This window comes from Periophthalmus magnuspinnatus, chromosome 7 (genome assembly GCF_009829125.3).
Source record: "Periophthalmus magnuspinnatus isolate fPerMag1 chromosome 7, fPerMag1.2.pri, whole genome shotgun sequence".
NCBI lineage: Eukaryota > Metazoa > Chordata > Actinopteri > Gobiiformes > Gobiidae > Periophthalmus > Periophthalmus magnuspinnatus.
Window position 1 is genome coordinate 6,084,605 of NC_047132.1, and position 15,061 is coordinate 6,099,665.

The window sequence follows — 15,061 nt, forward strand, 5'->3', positions numbered from 1 at the left end:
TTACATTTATCTGTGGTCACATGCAACAGCCCACAGCCTCACCTGCCTTGTAAATGGACTAATAGAGCATGCAAACCCATGCAAATTTAACTTGCTCAAAGGTACCCACTTTTTTCCATTGTCCACCTGTGTAGCCAGTGAAAGCTCAAACAACCAGTCCACTTTATTTCTATTCATGGGTTTCAGCTTCCTGTTACATGCCACACTATAAGTACGATATGTGTTATTTTAAATTGTTAAACGTTATTACAGTGGTTCTAATTCTTAATCTTTCTGAAACACTTGGCTAGTACATTTTACAAACAAAAGTTTCTAAAGTGCTGCATAGTGAAATAAAATCATTTAGTCAACAATAAAAACATAAAATAAAATAAAAAATGTATTTTTAAAAACCACGCAGTTTAAAAAAAAAAAAAAAAAAAAAAAAAGGAATTAAATTAAAATATAGTAACTGCTAAAAACGGTTGGCGCTTTTCTAAAAGTCTGCACTACTCTTACACGCTTGAGAAATTGTTGAATAGTTTTACTGAATCGTTTGCTTTACAACCAGGAAGTGCAGGTCGATCTGTCGTCTGATTGGTCGAGGGCGTTCCGGGCGCTCGTTCACTGATTGGCTGAGCGCACACTGTGACGGACGTGATTGGCTCAGCGGGATGCCATTATTTCCACCTGTTCTGTCACTTGTGCTCTACTTTCTTTTGGAGAGAGTGAGCGGCAGGGAGCCTGTCTGTCACCCTCCGCAGCTATGGACTGATTTAACGACATTTGCAGAAGTAAAGTCCTTTATTCTGCGCGGTAAGTTAGGCCTGTGTTATTTTATGCACAGCCTAATCGTTTTATTTCATGTCTAGCCTTAATATATGTGTTATTGTTCAGCCCCTATAATTACCATGTTCACTTAAAACCGTCTCCTGCAGTTTTACCTCTTGATGTTTTGCTGTTTTCAATGTTTTTGCTAATGTTAAATAAGTATTTGTTTACAAAAAAAATCTCTGCTTTTGTGGTAGAGCTGTAGACTGATCTGTGAAAGAGGAACCAAACTAAACCTAAATGGAATATTTCTGCTTTTTCTTGCAGCCTCGAGGTTACACAACACTTTAAGCTCTGATCTTATGTTTTTGTTAATGATTAAACTTTCATTGACTGCTCTTGGTCACATACCTTTCATATTTGGACAGTTTATGAACTCTGTTAGTAGAAACTGGCAGTTATAGTTTGTCATTGAACCTTGATGTCATGGACTACTTCTCTATTTTCATATCCAGGAAATTAGTATGTAGATGTACTGGCCTTCTTTTCTAGCTAATCTGATCATAGTTTTTTCCATGTATAAGAGATATGAGAACAACCAGAAAGCAAGCAAAGTAGCATTCCTGCTCCTATTAAATCCTGAGTCAGCTCTGGGTGTAGTGAGCTATGCAGAGGTGTTGGCTCCTGTTTACTCTGCCTTCAAAACTCCAGGTCTAATGGGAGGGACAGTAATTGACAGCTAATAAATGTTTTACTGGGGAGTCCTGCTCTGGCTCTGACTACCAGCCTTTGTTTTCACTAAACATATTAATACGAGGTGTGATACGTGAGTTTACCCTCTGCTCATGAACCTGTTTGTGCCAACTGTACACAAAAGTCACTGGAGGTGCTCAAAACCAAAGAGTGTGTATGTTAGCGGTGTCATTTTTTGTTCACTTGAAGAATGGACAAAGCCTCTTGTAACAATCTCAGTTGGTTGTCAAAGGTCTTTCTTAACAAAACTGCGTAAATATTAGTTCAATCATTGGTACATTAAGAACTAGAGTCTATAGAAGTTCTACTGAGTCAGTGTCATTAGGAGCTTTGTACTGCTGCAACACATTCAAGAAGCTTGTTAATATATTTTGCATATAATTTGTATTTTATTTTGACAGTTGCTCTCCTAAATATGACACAAACATAGATGGTATGATGCCTTCTGATGACATCTTAACTAAATATACAAACGCAAAAGTTTGTTTCCTGTGTAATGTTGATGTAATTACTGCCATTAGGCCTGTCACAATCACATTTTGAAGGTTGATATATAATAGAGATGATAAATGATAATATTGAAACCAATTTATGCCACTGACACAATAGCCCAAGAGCAGATTTAAACCACAAAAAGTATAAAAGTAAAAAAATTTTAAGCTGCAATAAATAAATCCTTTAGTATTTTATTTGCATCTGTAATGAGGCAGAAGTTATTCATTCAACCTTTTACAGCTTAAATCTTATCATCTACTCAAAAAAATAACCAAAATTTCCCAGTAATGAAAAGAAAATGCACACGCAATAACTCTCCAAAAAATATTGTTCCAACCTTCATATATTGAGCGATGAGTCGTTAGTAATTATCATGACAGGTCTAACTGCCCTGTCTGCATTATAAAACCTCTTCCTTTTGTACATGGCATTGTTGTAGTGTTTACAATATCCTGATCATAATTATTTAACAAAATAAGTTAACAGTTATTACTAATTGATTCATTGATGTTGATACATTCAGCTGTTTAAGCAACATTTGTAGTACGTTTATACATTTGGCACCAAGTTACCTGCATGACACTGGAAAAGTATTTAAACTATTCAGTTTAACCACAAAAGTGTAAGCTATTATTAGATTCAAATATTCTGTAAGCAACATCTAATTAATGTTAGATGTTGTCATCATCTAACTGATAGAAACTCAAATGCAGAAGTTGACATTTTATTATGAAGTATAGAAAAAATGAACTAGTTCCTGACAGTATTTCATAACCATGTTGCTTTCAGAAGTACTTTACCACTATCTCTCACTACTGTATTTAAAGGCTCCATCAGATAGAGCACTGATTGAGGAGGCAGTTCAAAGATGAACAGTTCCCTGCGGCCATAAAGAACAGAAGAGAAGGCATAATCATAGAGCTCTAAGATAACAATACCACACTCACAGCCTCAGTGAACTCCCTCTCGATCTGATTGTGCAGAAAGCATACGTGATGAATGAGCCTGTAGATGTTATCACTTACAATACCTTCTGCATTGGTCAGACTAGCTCTGGACTTACGCGCCTTTGTTGCAGGTTAGGTCACTCTTTTGAATTTGCTTGCTTAGATAAGGCCCATTTACTTAATCATTTTAATAGGGTTTAAGGATGTTCAAACTTTTTTTTCACTCATGGACACATATTGAAACAGACCAAGTGGAGGGTCCTCCTGCATTTGCCTGGGGTCCAGAATACCCCAGGCAAATGCACTTTAATACTTAGAAGTGTGAGTCTGGTCACTGGTGAATCTTCCCATTTTCAAATGGGCATGATTGACAGGTGGATTAGCCAATCAGGGACAGTCATGGTTCATCCATATCGGGGAAAATAAAAAATATATATATATATCACAGGGGGCTGAAAATGTTGCAGCTTTCTGTAGAATCAGTAAAACAGGCACTAAACTGTTAGTCTGAGGTGAGGTAAATTTGGTTGTATTTGAAAATCATAGGTGATCAATGAGCTCCTTCACTCCAAATGTGTCTGAAAAAAACAAATCTGATTACACAATCACATTTGGCCAGGCTTGAGATGCAGAGGGCGTGGGAACCAGACAGATATCAGTCTGTATAAAAAATACAGAGAGATATCATTCTAGGTTTGCCAGGCCACTCCTGCATTAGTCTTTGTGGAGGTTTTGTTTCGATTTAAAGCTTTTATTTATTGATTTTATTGATTGTGATTTGAAGTGACACAAAGCCAAGTTTTATAATTTGCTCTGCAAGTGACAGTACCGTGTCCCCATAAGTGTCATAATGTGTGTAACCTGGCAATGCTCATAGTGTTAACCCACTCATTTAGAGTAAGCATAGTATGAAGTGTATTTGACTCTAATATATTAGTTTAGCAGTTCATTTTTTAGTTTTCTAATAGATTTTAAAACATGTTTTGATTTGAATCTAGATTGCAAAACTAACTGCAAATGCAATACATGCCTGAAAAATAGCATTTAGGTAGTGTATCCAAATTTGTACCATGTTCAGCAATTATCAGATATCAAGTCAGATGTTATACAGACCTGGTTTAAACTATACAGTCATTTATTTTATTTTATTTTTATTTTATTTTTTTTATTTGAAGGACAGTGTGCAGATACATTAAAAAGATGGCTGCACCAGATTTAGCAAAATGCTAATTTCCATCTGTAGTCCTTGATGTCACAAGTGTGCAAAATTTTCAATACATAGTGCAAACTACAAGTTATTAAAGTGCGAGCCATATGCAACAGAATAAATACAGTATAGTCGCTATCAGATGATACCCACGAGTTTAGCATCTGATAGCTCTGTACCTTATTGGTATTATAAATATAAACAAGACAGTAATATGACACTAAGACAGTACAATAACACTCATGATTTGGTAATCTAGTGGCCATCAGATGGTACCCACAAGGGTAACATCTGATGGCCGAATACCCGTCTGGTATAGTTCGTATGGGCAGGACTGATGGTCAAGAAGCCAGTTTTTGACAGCCCCTGAAAAGCTGTGTTAATCTGCTATGTTCTTAAGATTTTCTGGAAGCCCATTCCATTCCTTGATGGCTTTAAAAGAGAAGGCAGATTGAGAGAAAATGGACTTTCTTGTAGGAACATTTGATTGAATCATTTACAGTGTTTGTTCTTATATGTTTACACTCCACAAGCTCAGGAATCGCATGAGTGTGGCTTGTTTGTTGGTTGTTTTTCACATGCCAGAGCTGTCAGTTAACGTGCAGTGAGCAGGAAACATGTGTCAACGGTGACTAAGACCATGTATCCACTGTCCTCACAAATGCCCTGCGTAACTCACAAAATATGTGTGTTTGAGACTGAAAAGCACACAGTCGTATCATAAAACACTTCATACCTGTGTAATTTATATAATGTTTAGTTTGCATATATGACCCAAATGACGCAGGTTTGTCAGGTAGTGTTACTTTGTGTTGGTTTGTTCGTTACTCTCCCTCTTATTAGGCCTATCACATTTTGTAGCATGATATATTGCTACAGAGAAAGATGCGATAAACGATAATAAAAACGACTTTATCCAACTCACACAATAACAATAATGCAAGATAATATCAGTTCACCAATCTTGAATAGAAGACGACATTAACAGACATGAGCTGCAACAAACAAATAACAGAATGAACCAATAATTGGCCATAGACGTTACTTATTCAAACTACTTCAGCTCAAATGTTCCTATTTTTGCAAAGAAATTGTAAACATGATAAATATTGAGCCTCAAAATACATCGTTCCAGCCACTGCATAAAACTGGCCTTGGTCACAATCTACCCTCCATAAATGCCAAGTTCTCAAGATAATTTTTTAGTTTTAGTTACTATTCTCTACAGATATTATGAAAGAGGAGATACAAACTAAATATTTATTGCATTTAAAGTCTACTTTGCAACTTTTCTGATGGACTGTCCACCACCTTGTCTCCATGGAGATGTAATTTTCTACAGTATAATGCATCACAAGTATCTCTGTGGAGACACTTTACAGGTCAGATATGTGGAGAAGTGAGAATGCATGTTTTTCCAAAGTATTTTCAAGCAATAAAAATACCTGTGATTTAATCAAAGCAAGAGAGATAAGTTTAATGTCATACTGTGGAACATCTCAGGTAGAGCCATAACTCCATGGAAACAAGCAGTTGGCTAGCCCTCCTCCAGAAAGGTTACACTGTGTACCTTTAATATATAAAGACTAAATTTAATTGAATTTATTGGCAACCACCTTCTCCTCTTGTTCCAGGTGGAGGAGCCTAACGCAGACGCATCTTCGCTCAGTGAGATGCCTAACAGTGACACCTGGCCTCGTGCCGTCTCCGTGGAAACTATCAGTAACATGGACAGTGCCCGCAGCTGTGACAGTGTCATCAGTATCAACTCTGCCTGTGTGAGTGTTCTGATGTTCAAGCATCTCTGATTTGCTCCTCACAGCAAGAAAGTCCCGAACCACGTGGTAGACCTAAAATAGCTGCAACTGAATCGAAAACCCAACTTGAATGGTAACATTTAGCAAACCAGAAACGAAAGTAACATAATTTAATCAGCAAGAAACAAAAAAAAATCCTACTTACCCTGTATTTTAGACCTTAATTAACATATCTGAAACATCTGATTCTTGCATTAATTTTGCAGTTAATTTTGTATTTTTTAATCATACTTTTGTGACTTACCTATTTTGCATGATTAGGTTCATTTAGGTTGTAATACACTGAAAGACATACATTCTTATTATGAACAGGCTCTATTCTTCACAGATCTGACTTGTATCACAAGCACCTATCACCAGGCAGTGGTGACAGCTAAATTTAATGCCTTACGTGGAACATTTTAGGCCACATGTGTCAAACTCAAGGCCCGGGGGCCAAATGTGGCCCTTCACATCATTTTATGTGGCCCTCGACATGGTAAATTAAAGTTATGATGGTCTTAACGTGTAATTTTATCAAGAGATTTGTCGTTACACAGCCATATTTTTACATCTATTCAAATTAATGTGCAATATTTGAAAGTTTAATAAGTAATAAATACAGAAACGGTTAATTAACAAGTTAAAAAAGTAGTTACATCTATGTTACATCTGACCCTTTGTGGGCAGCCATTTTGCTGATGTGGCCCTCGGTGAAATTGTGTTTGACACCCCTGTTTTAGGCAAAGCAATAACATCTCTATGGAGTCAGGCTGGTAACAAAGTTACCTTTAAATACAATGATCAGGGCATTTTCTGTTTCTTTCTAAAATTATGCTCTCCCAGGTGTAATTTTCTATATTTGAGCACTGTTGTCAAAATTAGAATAATAACGAGAGGTGTCCTGACATATTTGCAGCTGTCTAGCCTTGCACTGCACAGTATTACACAACAGGGTTTCGTTGGTTATGTCACCTCAGCTGCAGTTCCTCATAGGGCCTGCGGGGTCCGTGATGGGCGCTGTTTGTCCCGAGGGAAGAAGCTGTCAGTCTCTTCACCTGACACCTGTGTGCACAGAACTGAAGTGAAGACTTCCAACAATATGACACATTTCTTTACATTTGATCCCTAAACTGACAGCGCAGTAGTGGAGTGGTTAGTCTTCTCGCGCGCCTCGTAACAAGAAGGTCTCTGGTTTGATTTGCTTCCACTTAGAGCTATTGTTTCGGCTATTGTTTATTACACTGTGGGGAGTAAAATCCAGCAACTAGTAGTAGCGACTCAAGTTAGGATCAGTTGCTAGGAAATGAATAGAAGTTAAAGCAAAGTCCCCACAATGCACTGCCCTGACAGGCTGCCCCAGTGTTGTTGAAATATGGACACTAAAGAATTTTCTGTTTTATGAAGTAAGTTGGTGTGAATCTTCTCTGAAAGTGATTTTCTTTCTTCCTTGCACAGAGTGAGGACAGTATGGAGCACCTGTCTGCAGAGGAGAAGGCCTGTCTCATGTATCTAGAAGAAACCATTGAGTCTCTGGATCTACAGGAGGACAGCGGCTTCTCCAACGATGAACCTGATCCAGGTAGTTACATGTTAGGGGTGAAGAATCTTCAAGATGTTTTATTCTTCTCTGCTCCTTTCTAATCATTGAAATGTTTCCTTTTTATTTGCATGTCAATCATTGTACACCTGTACATTTCATTAAATGAACACTTAAAGGGCCCATATTATAGTATTTTCTGATCTATGTTATAATGTTGTTTTCTCATCATAAGTATACCTTGTGTTTTGTTTCATTCACACATGTTTAACACACAAATCCTGCATATTTAGACTTATACGTAGAGTTCTTCTCTCAAACTGAAAACACTCTGTTCCACTTTGTGATGTCATGTGGTAATACAGGAAGTGGTCCTCTGTTTTCTTAAACTCCATACACCTTCATTAGAATCATTTGGATAATTTCAGCCCTGAATTGCCAATCTCTATTGAACTAAAGGTAAAAGAAGCTGGTAACTTGAAAATTATCACTACAGAGCATTTTGAGCTTTAGAGACAGTCTAATAATAAAGGATTACTCAAATATACGTGAATGAAACAAAACACAATTCCAAGTATATTTTTGATGAGGTAAGGGCATTAGAACATGGCTTAAAGCTCACGAGTCAGTTTTTCGTAATATAAGACCTTTAAAATGTACTGCACATTTACAACTGTTTCATTACGTCACTAAAATGGAAGTGTATTTCTTTTATCCTAACACTACTGCTTCTCTTTTTTCTTGCAGCCAATTTGAGGAGGAAACATGGCGGTTCGGAGTCTGTACCTGAGCCTAGTAATATTCTAAGCATGCTGGCACAAAGTAGAAGTGGCAAAACTGAAGCATCCAGTGAGCTTGACAATCCTGATGTACAGTCCTCTGGCTCTGACTCTGACTCCGACAGTGACGTCCCTTCACACATCCCCCCTGACCCCATACGTGCACGTCCAGAGTCCACCTCAGGGAGCACCACACCTGTTCCCGAACACAGCACAGAGCTCAGTTTATCCGCTGATAGAGAGCCACAGAGCAGCCTTGGAGAGACTGAGCTGTCTGCTAAACCCTCCAGTGAAACGGACATGCCGTTCATCCCTCCTCCATCAGATTTCATGGATGAACCAAACTCTTCTTCTTCTCCACAGACGCACAGTGCAGTCTCTTCCCCTGCTCCCAGGCCCACCATTGACCTGGAGGTGCTCAGACGCAGAGCAGCGGCAAAGAGTAGTCCAATGAGTCCCCCATTAAGCCCTCTCAGTCCTGTTCCTGTAAACTCCGCTCCTATAAACCCCAGCCCTATCAGTCCTTCTTCTGCAAACCCCTCCCCTATAAGTCCTATCTCTCCAAGTCTCGCCTCTCCAAGTACCACCTTTCCAAGTCCCACCTCTCCAAGTCTCGCCTCTCCGAGTCTCACCTCTCCAAGTACCACCTTTCCAATCTTCGCCTCTCAGGAAAAGCTTGCTGCTGAGCTGTCCTCTCCTCTGTCCTCAGACCCCTCCAGTCCTCAAACAATTGCTCCACCTGGACCAGCTGAGCCTAAAAGCCCACCTGCTGTTGCTCCCAAACCCAAGAGGCTGCCACCAAATATTATCCTAAAATCCCACAAATCCGCAGGAGGCCATGAGAGCTCCATGGGACACCTGTCTCCGAGCATGTCCGGGCCGGCGATGGACCCCCAGAAGGTGCGCATGGAGGCTCTGAGGAAACTTGGTCTTCTTAAGAGTGATGAGTATGATTCAGGCCCTGCTACTAAACCTCTGCAAACCAGAAGGTCATGGGCCTCCTCTCCTGTCAGCCCTCCTCCTCTCAAGTCTGCTCCTCCATCAGTGCCTTCTGCACACACACCTGTTCAGACCCCCTCCTCTCCCTGTCATGTCCCATCTGAGCCTCTCCCTGACATTATCCCAGTGCCCGCTGCTTTCAGTGATGATGGGTTTATGGAGGTCAGTGGCTCTTCTCTTCTGGAAAAGAAGCTCTCGTCTTTATCCGGAGGAGTGAAGTCAGCCACACTGGAGCGCTCAGGCCTGGGTCTGAGCAGCTACATCGAGTCCCTGGAGCAAGACAAACAGACTCTGGGTCAGCTGCGGAACAGCCGCCCGCGCCCAGCCTCTCTGGGCAGTGGGAAAGACTTCTCCAGTGCAGGGGGTATGGCCAGCACAGAGGCAGGGTGTGGAAGGCCCGCCCCCTCCAGCTCTCAGCCCTCTGACAATTCCCAGAAGCTGCCGCGCTCTCAGGGCATAAGTGTGCTCATCTGCCCCCGGGGGCAGAGCGAGGAATCACGTCGTGCTGCACTCAAGAAACTGGGGCTGCTCAGAGACTGAATGAAAGGCGTTCACTGGACTCACCTGTCAGGGGAAAAAAAGAAATATACTTTGAAACATAATTAGCATTATAAAGACTATTCTATATCACAATGTAAATACTATGACTTTTATTGCAAAAAAATCTGTTAAAAAAATCATTAATCAAAGTATTCAGAGCTTCAGACCTTTCACACAAGTGAATGTATATTATTGCTAATTAAAATGTAGTTGCTGCTTAATTAAAACATTCCATTTACAGTAGATTATTGCCTTCTCCTCTTCTGTGTACTGCTTAAGTAGGCCACATATAAAAGGCCCTGTGCTTTCACTTTATCTTCATTTTATGAAATATTTTCTATGATTTAATGCTGCTGAATGTGAAAGAAGTTATTGCTCACAACAGAACAGCAGGGGAGGCAGAGAATTGCTAAACAGTATGTCTTATTGAGAATGTGCATTTGTTTGCATACGTGTGTAATTTTAACATATTCCAACTCTTGTGTGTTCAGTGAAACATCTCTGATTTAAAGCAGCATTCCCATCGTGGTTATCAAGTACTCTACTGAGAACTGGAGCGACTGGTTTCTCACTTTCAGGTTCATCCTTTTATTCAACACAATGACTGCTCATAAAGGAGCATTTATAAATAGCTGGAAATGTGCTGGAACATGTGCAACAAAAACACCCTTATTTTACCCGTACTTATTTCTGTTAATTTGTGTTTGAAATGTCAACCAAGTTCCTCCAAATTTGTATTGGAGGTCTAGGAAACTGTTCTTTGCCCCATTTCTCTAAATGTAACAGTTTGCATCTTTTTATATTATTGCCCATTTCCTCCATAATTGTATAGTCAGTGGTTTTGTGTTGTTTGCGCAGTAAACACAGTAAAGCAGGGGAGCAGCTGATGTGCTGCTGTGTGGTTGTTCTTTATGCAGTTGATGGTATGTTGGTATGTGAACTATCTCTGCTTCCACCTGGCTCAGACCTGATTGACGGGGACTGCGTGACACCGGAGGAACTTTCACTGCTTACATCACCAACCTCAACCCAGTGCAAGGAATGAAGCCTGCTCTGGTTTGGAATGACAGTGACTTAAAGTAGTCATTTTATTAACAACATCAAATCAAACCAGCCAGGTTTTGTTCATGCTTTACCAAAAATGTTGAAAAGTTTTTGACATTTACAAGTATCTAAAGTGAAATTGTTGTCAAATAAGCAGCTAAAAGTGGTGGAAGTGTAATCAGATACAGGGTTAAGTCATAAGATTACGCAATATATCATTTTTTGCACCAAAACACTGACGAAAAATGTATTAAAGACATGTACGGTTCAAGCTTTTCTTCTCTTTTTTGAATAAAAAAAAATTACAGCCAATGTTACCTTTATTATTGGGCCTAAGTAGTGACTATTGATACTGCTCTTAGATTCTGATCACTAGAGGGCAGTATAGACTTATGTGAGAACATGTGTCTCAGAGTCTTACACAGACCTGTTTTTGCAAATAATGACTAATTGTGAAGTACTGAAAAAGAGGTTTAAAATGTCTGCATCCAATACCATAAACATCTTATCAGTTGGAAGTAATAGTAACAGTGATTTGTATTAACTATTGCACTACTCACTAGGAACTACTGCAACTACTACAACTACTGCCAACACTTACTTCATAGGGATGCTCTTATATGGATTATTTAAATTGTTTTTATATTGATCTCAGATAAAAAAAATTTAGCTCCTGAGCAAACATCCAGCCATATTAGTCAAACAAAAAGACACATCTGACTGTGGACAAACTGGGAATGACACATGGGCAAATATTGGTGCTAAATATGACCAAAATCTTCAATATCTGACCGATACGATATCTGGGTAACCACTTCAATTCATGGGTTTCAGAATGATGAACATTTAGGGCTGTTATCATAGCAATTAACAATTCCAAACCAAATATATCTTTTATCTTTTGTACTTCATACTTACAGTGTTTTATATTGTCAGTTGTCCTAAAAATGGCTACAACAGGAAACTCCCCAAGCATAGTGTGTACTCTTCCAGTTATTTCCTTATTTCGCCCATTTCAAAAAAATCTATTCCTCATACAGACTTGCAAAAAATACATTTGCATCTTAACAGCCTCCTGAAACCTTCCAGAACTGAAAATATGTTAAAAGAAACCTGCTTCTTGTAACATATTCGTTAACTACAAGCCCCAAAATACATGTGGCACTCTCTACCACTATTTTATTTTAATCTGTGATACTTGCTTGCGTAAACACAAAAAGCAGTGTGTAATAAAGATTTGGATCATTTGGAAGAGAGATTGCATTGTCCCGTTTCTCTGGAAGAATGATTCAGGCATTGTAAGTGTAATATGTGCGTGGGGGTTTTCTGGAAAGCTTTGTGTCAGCGTGCCCCAACAATGTGATGTGTGATAAGGGTTTAATTTGACCACTGGCATTTTTCTGGCTCCTAAAATGAAAACATGCCTTAAATGTTATCTTTTGCTTTGCTTTGCTGGGAATTTTTGTGCGTTTTAGGGCTCATCGTGGACACTCTTTGGTAGTGTTGTGACAATACAAAAATTTCAACTCGATTTTGATACTAAGGAATAGACTCGATACTCAATAGTGATTCCAATACCATTATGATAATAAAAAATACTCTTTATTTAGACAATCTATGTTGTTGTCCATAGTGGTCCATGGGTGTATACTAGTCTATGTGTCTTATACTTGTGAAAATCTAATGAGTTTCTAGTTTTGATACTAGTTTTAGTATCAATTTGTATCTTGTTTTTGATACTTTTTACAACCCTGCTCCCTGGTGGGTTTATAGATGGGGCAGGTAAGCGTAGTGAGCTCCAGCGCTATCAGGGAAGAAGAGGATGAGCTCATGGGACTTCCCCCGTGCCCTCCTGTTCTGCTCTACACCGCTGTGCTTACCTATATACACATAAGGCTCTGAGAAAGACAGCCAAAAACAACAGCCTATTTCAACACAAGCCTATTTCAACTATATGGAGTGTGTACAGAGAATTAGTGGGAGGAAAGTGGAGCAGGGCCACGTTGAGTGTAGAAGGGTTGTCCCACTGAGTTGCATGACAGGGTTGGTAAACTTTACTGCTGGTATAATAAATTCAAAATAAATGACCAAACAAGGTGATAACGACATGTCTAACACCTCGCTTTTTAATGTAACTTTGTTTTTGAATAATGATACATTCTGAACGCATGTATTTGAATGCACAGATACTCCTGAGATGTATGTCTTTGTAAACCGAGCATCGTAAGGTTTTGATTTGTGTTTGGGGGGCAATGAGCAAATATTGTGGATGGTAATTAGGCTGAGCAAAACAAAGATAATTTTTCTGTGCATAATTTTTAAAATGGCAGTTTTTCTGTCACAATAATTGTAATGCTAAAAATGTGGCGAGATTTTTAAGTTTCTTGAGTCTGGCCCATTTCCAAAAGCAATCTTTGTTAAGTGCATCTATCAAGGAACTGCAGTCTGACAAAATTGTGTTATTACTGACGATGACTGAGACAAGACAGTCCATCATGTTTCTGAGCTAACAGGTTATGTGCGCATAATTATCCAAAGATTAAAAAAGGTTTTTATTTTTTAACATCCAAGATACATGACCCCCCAACTGTTTAAAGACACTTTTGACTTAGCCATAGTTTAATGTCTGTAATGAATGACATCTAATAGCATCTTGTTTCTTAATTGACTTGATTACAGTTGCATAATTTATGACTGTTCTGAACCTTACTGTCAGTATGTGTTAGACCTGCTTTTGATTGGCTGCACCAAATGTCAGTCCAGAAACACCAGGAGGGCACAGTGCTTTCATCCAGAATAAGAGCTTGACGAGCACAAAGAATCCTCCAGTTTGTAAGCCTTTATGCCTGACACTTCCACTTTTCCCATTTCAAGCAGATAACTGTTTTCGTGCTTGCTTCCCTGCTAGCTGTTAGCGCCTTTGGCAGAGGCTGTGGTCAGGAGGCATTCCTGGGGCAAGCCCACAGCCTTCTCTGGGATTCCAGTCCTAAAATGTGGAACTCAGCGAGCCACTGTGCTCCCCTGTAGAGCTGGCATGGAGCGCACCAAGAGCTCCTGCTGGGCCTGTGGTGAGTGGGCTACCCCGCCTGGGCCGCCCTGTGGAGAGGAGAGAGAGGGGAGAGAGGGCAGAAAGTTTGGAACACTGCGGCTTGGCATTTTCACACATAAATCTTTGAGACAATTGGGGAGTATAAATGTCAAACTGGGAAAAGTAAATGAGGATCAGAGCTGGTGTCTATGTGCATGGCCATCTGGAGGAGCACATGCGCTCTGCAGGGCCCTACGCTCCTGTCTGCATCTGCATGCTTTGTGCTGCTGTGCTAGGCCGCTACATGCATCCATCTTACATTTATCTAGTACCAACAGCTGCTCCAGCATTTGTGAAGCTACTATTTCAGACTTAGAATGAAAAGTAGCCAAGAACTGCACATCTACAAACAACTAGTTGCTGCAAAGAGATTTGAAGCAGTAATCCATTTTACATACTGACTGCAGATATACCATCAGTCAGCCTTTCATGAAGTCAAGCCTAAGTTTTATGGTGTAATATGTTACTATAGACAGTGTACCCAGTTTTAAAGCCCAGTCCAGTGAGAACACTGCTCTTCTGTAGAAAATCTCCTGCTACGGCGCTCATGGTGTATCTATAAATGGGCATGATGCCATTTCATTTGACTTATTATCTATGAAGGCAGCTCCCTGCTCTTTCCACCCTCCTCCTCACATGGTGTTGAGTCGTCTCCACGCCGAGCGTCATAAATTAAACATTGGCTGGGTTTCCCCTGTGTTTGTGTTGGTGTAAAAATAGGCCGTTTTGGTGCGCTCTGTGATGGCCGCTCTCGCTCCTGTGTCTTTAATGATGTGTTTCCATGAAAAGTGCAGTGATCCCTCAGTGTGACTGCTGCTGCAGCCCAGTTCTGACTTTCTCCAACTCCCCGAGTGCCTCTGAGCTCATTTGGTTATACAAGTGCTCACAATTACCCAGAGATTTGGACACTGGGACATGGGATATTTCCATATCCCTGACGGATGTTATTTTAATTACACTGAACTGCTTGACTTTGTGCTGCAGATTTACATGTATTTTTCTTCTTCTGTAGATGCAAAGTGGGATCTTCGGAAGGTTACCGTTGTTCCACTGAATATCTTCATTGAGGCCTCCAGGCGGACAAACCCATAGAGGAAGACTGGGAACTATATTAATTTATCCA

At 39.8% G+C, this 15,061-nt stretch overlaps 1 protein-coding gene across 2 annotated transcripts; it reads left to right on the forward strand.

The window, feature by feature from the left end:
• Positions 1-690: 690 nt before the first annotated feature.
• LOC117374100 (specifically androgen-regulated gene protein-like) lies at positions 691-11,156 on the forward strand. Of its 2 annotated transcripts, XM_033970259.2 has the most exons (4): positions 691-795; positions 5,787-5,930; positions 7,407-7,530; positions 8,236-11,156. In XM_033970259.2, the coding sequence occupies exons 2-4, from the start codon at positions 5,826-5,828 to the stop codon at positions 9,804-9,806; spliced, it is 1,800 nt and encodes a 599-aa protein (XP_033826150.1). In that variant the 5' UTR covers positions 691-795; positions 5,787-5,825; the 3' UTR covers positions 9,807-11,156. The 2 variants fall into 2 exon arrangements, with proteins under 2 accessions (XP_033826150.1, XP_055079305.1); XM_055223330.1 differs by lacking the exon at positions 5,787-5,930 and having other exon boundaries at positions 697-795.
• The last annotated feature ends 3,905 nt before the right edge of the window (positions 11,157-15,061 follow it).